The 4,023-nt window shown below is 49.6% G+C and overlaps 1 protein-coding gene across 2 annotated transcripts in view; it reads left to right on the top strand.

The window, feature by feature from the left end:
• Positions 1 to 327: 327 nt before the first annotated feature.
• Positions 328 to 4,023, top strand: part of RNF165 (ring finger protein 165) — a 39,642-nt gene continuing 35,946 nt past the window's right edge. The window contains exon 1 of one of the 2 annotated variants that reach the window (XM_042028790.1): positions 328 to 768. In XM_042028790.1, the coding sequence (XP_041884724.1) occupies positions 699 to 768 (70 nt within the window). In that variant the 5' untranslated portion in view covers positions 328 to 698. The remainder of the gene's footprint in view (positions 769 to 4,023) is intronic. The other variant, XM_042028791.1, reaches the window with a different exon arrangement.

Here is a 4,023-nt window from a genome sequence, read left to right on the forward strand (position 1 = left end):
TCCAAATCCTGTGACTCTTGGGCATCTCATGGTACTTGGGTGTTCCTGCATAACCCTGCAGCTCCTGGAGCTGGGTGATAGCACCAGGCTTTTCTCTAAAGGGGTTGTACATAATGTTGAGCTTCAAGCTGCTGCTTATGGCAAACTTGGTCCTCAAAACTCGCAAGTCAGCACTCAGCAGGTGTTTCAGCTGATGTGGGGGTTTGGGAAGCAAAAGGAGGATGCAGGGCTGCAGTGGGGCCAGGGCAGGGACCTGCAGGGAAGCAGTGAGAGTGGGGACAACGCCAAGTGGGGAAAATTGTAATTTTCTCCCTTTTTTGGTTGAGTTTGGATAGATGGAATGGGTTGCTCTGCAGTTGGGGTTGGCAAAGGGGTTGTGGCTTCCCAAGCAGCTCTGCACAGGACCCCATGGGAGATCCACAAACCTTCTCAGTGAGAAAGCTGTGTCTTTTGAGAAAGGTTAAATTCTCCCTCTAAAATAATAATAAAAAAAAATGCAATCACTCCTCAGCCTCTTGCAACAGGTCCTGGTGATGGCAGGGACTGGGTTCGTGTGCTGGAGAGCTCAGCAGCAGCCAGGATGGAGGGAAACCTTGTCTTCTCCATGCCTCCTCTCCACCTTTTCTTAACCCTTTCTGCTCCTCCTCTGCTCAGTTTTGCAGTCTCCCAGGACCTTTTCTCACACATTTTCCTGCCTGATGGTCCTTTGCATTTCCCAGCCCCAGCTGGATTGGGCTGGTTGGCCCATGCTGTCGTGGATCCCTCTTGGTAAGTGTCCTTAACCTCTGTTGTTTTCTCTCCCTCCCTTTAAAGGCTGCAGAATGTGCCTGCAGGAAAGCTCTGTGTGTGTGGCTTGTGGCTCTTTAATGAATATCACTAAAGCTTCTGGTTTGAGGGACTACACCCAGTGGGGTCAGGAGCAAAGAAGGGCTGGGAGCAGCAAAGGTGCAGGTTTTGGAGATAGTAAGGGGCAGCCCTGTGGGCTCGGAGCCTGTGAAGTGAGGACATGCCTGTGGGGAAATGTTTGGGTGAGGGTTTCAGTAGCTGGGGGAAGGATCCAGGTGTCTCTGTGTCTCTCACCACATCCCTGTGGTCCCAGTTGCTCCCAGTGGCTGCCCTGCCTGGAGGTGACACCTCAAGGTGTGGGTGACCCTCAGTTCACTCAGAGCCATGGGCTGGTGCTGGTTTTCCTCTTTTTTCCTCCCTCTGGAAGCCTCAAGTGGTGCTGTGGAGCTGTTACTGTGCACCACCCCTACGTGTCCTTTCCCAAATGGTCCAAGGAGCAGGTGTGTCCCTAAACAAGAAGAAGACCAGGCACGGGCACCTTCTGGGACTTTTTTGAGCAGGACTGATGGGACTGGACAGCCCACCAAACCATATGTCCAGCTCTGGAGCTAAGAACTGCTGTGAAAACATTCTCTTGTCGTTTTCTCCAGGCTGGGAGGGGTCTCTAAAAGGCATTCAGAAAAACCATCCCTGGGGCATCTGTCTTGCTGCAGCTGCTCCCCACCCTGGGTTCTTCCAGTGAAGGATGGGACTGGGAAACATCCCCGCAGCAAATGTGCTCTCCCCAGCTGTGCTTCCTGTGTGTCTCTGGGATTCCTCATTCTCCTGGTGGCATCTGACTCTTCCTTCAGTCACACTGCTAGATCAAGGCACTGATCTCTTCCACAGGATCTTGGGTTTTTTGGAGGCTGTGGGTGCATGAAGAGGCACCACTCATGACCACTTGCCCAACTAGCCAGTTTCTGTGCTGTCTCTGCTAGAAAACTGGGCATCGACAGACAAAAGGAAGCTTTCTCTTTTTTTGTTTTTTTTTTTTCTTTTTAGTATCAGAGGAGGTGTCTGTATTTGCCTGTGCGCCTTGGGGCAGTGGAGGTTGTTTGGTCCATTTAGGGCTGGCCATCATCAGCTAGTGGGAGCTGAGACTTAAATAGTCTCTCCTGAGAGCCCCAAACCTCAGTGAGGAGCAGCTGGAGTCAGAAAGGAGCTGTGGGTTCCTGATGAAACTGCCTGGATGTGGGGTTGGACACCCATTTGGGAAGGTCTGAACTTGTTTGTACGTGCATAAGCCCAAAAAAATAAGTCCTCAGCTTTTAAAAGAGTTGCTTGGCATTTATACTGGAGTGAATAAGATGAGAATCTAGTTTGAAGTGTGTTTTTTTCTTAAAAGACAAAAAAAAAAAAAGAAGAAGTTGGCATCAAACTGGCCACAGTGTAAAGGTATTTTGTTTGCAGGAGGGTTTGGTGGTGCAGTTATCTTTGAAAGACTATTGGGGTGTGTTAATCCCTGGTTTGGCATTTGCAGTTAAACTTGAGCAGGAGCTTTTTAAATCTCAGTCAGCGTCTGAAGGTAATGGGGGTGGTGATGCTTCAGGAGAAGTGTCCATCAAGCCTGGCAGCTTCCACAACCTCCAGGCAGAAAATACCACTCATTTGCCTGTCAGGAAAGGAGCTGTAAATCTCATGCAGATTACCACGCTTCTTGTTGTGGTTTGCTAGATCCACATTTCTCTTTCTTGTAGCCTGGCCTATAATATTAATATCTTTAATTTCATTTATAAATTCACTTATCAGCTTTCATTAGTCATCCCGTTAATGATCCCAGGCAAGAAATTTGTCATTTGACGTCAAAAGGCAGATTAAGGGACTTCTAAAGCCTTGGGAAACAGCTTCATGCTGCACCAGAATTTTAGTGGTTGGCATACGAGGCTAATACTAGGTGTAATTGCATCTGCTGCTCAGGGGATGAGTGATTATTTTATATATTTAGCAGAAAACAAGAGAATTTCTTAACCATGAATGGTGCTGTGTTTCCTGCAAACTCTGCAGTATTATGAATCACTGGGCTATAAACATCTTGTTTGCTGGCGCGCCTGGTTTCGTGTTACCACTGGGGGGGGGGACCCTGACAACTCCCCTGCTCCTTGGTGGGGTTTTCCTAATTGAAATTAAGAGATTCCCTCCGTGCTAGGAGCTGGAAGGGACAGGGAGTGGATTAAGTTTTGCTTTGCCAAAACTGAGTGCCTTTGGTCGCTGTGCTCCCCTGATGGTAGGTGAGGGTGATTGGGAGGGTTTGGAGATGGGTGTCTAAGGCATGAAAATGGAGAAACCTCACAATATTTGCTCAAAACATCTAGAAAAGAGCAAGATTGGACTGAAAACAGAGGAGATGTAGCAGCTCCAGGCGCTGGTCCATTCAGGTCTGTCAGGATGAGGCTTTACAAGATGCTGGGAGCAAGCAGCCTGTTGGGAGAGACCTTATCTTGACCAGCTGTTATTTGTGATATCCCACAAATCTCCTGGGGCTGACATAAGGAACGAGGAGGCTTCCTGCACAGAGATAGCAGGACATTAGCGGGCTTGGGGTTGTTACAAAGTTGTTACTGTTTAATAATGCATGCCTCATGGCATGCAACCCTGTAGGAAAAAGGTCCCCTCCCCTGCTGGCAACCTGCAAAGCCCATTGGCAGCCCCAAACTCTCTCCTGCTCCTCTGTGCAGAGCCTCCTTTGAGATCAAGGGGCTACAGGCAGATCGCCACGAGCCTGAAGGGAGAAAATGTTATCCATTGTGCACCAAAGCACTTGTGGAGCTGGTTTTGCTCAGCCCTCCTTGGGCTGAGTGGGAAACTCCTGCAGAAACCGCAGTTTTCTTTTCACCAGGGCAGTGGGGTGACCCTGACTGGACACCAGGTGCCCACCCAGGTGCTCCATCACTTGCCTCCTCAGGACAGGCGGGAGAAAATGAAATGGAAAAGAAGTTGTTGAGATAAAGTCAATTTAATAAAGCAAAAGCAAAGGCTGCAAAGGAAAACAGAAGAGTTACTCTCTTACTTCCCATTGCCGGGTGATGTCTGGCCACTTCCTGGGAAGTAGGGATTCAGTGCTTGTAGCAGATGCTCTCTGGGAGCCAGCCAGGGTGTGGCCACAGCCCCAGGGCAGGGCCCGTCCCCTGTGCTGGCACTGCTGAGGCACCTCCAGTGCTGGGGACAGCTCTGGGCCCCTCAGGACAAGAGAGACAT

This window comes from Corvus kubaryi, unplaced genomic scaffold, assembly GCF_017639235.1.
Source record: "Corvus kubaryi isolate FWS band 111438036 unplaced genomic scaffold, C.kubaryi_AGA036_p1.0 37308, whole genome shotgun sequence".
NCBI classification, from domain to species: Eukaryota; Metazoa; Chordata; class Aves; order Passeriformes; family Corvidae; genus Corvus; species Corvus kubaryi.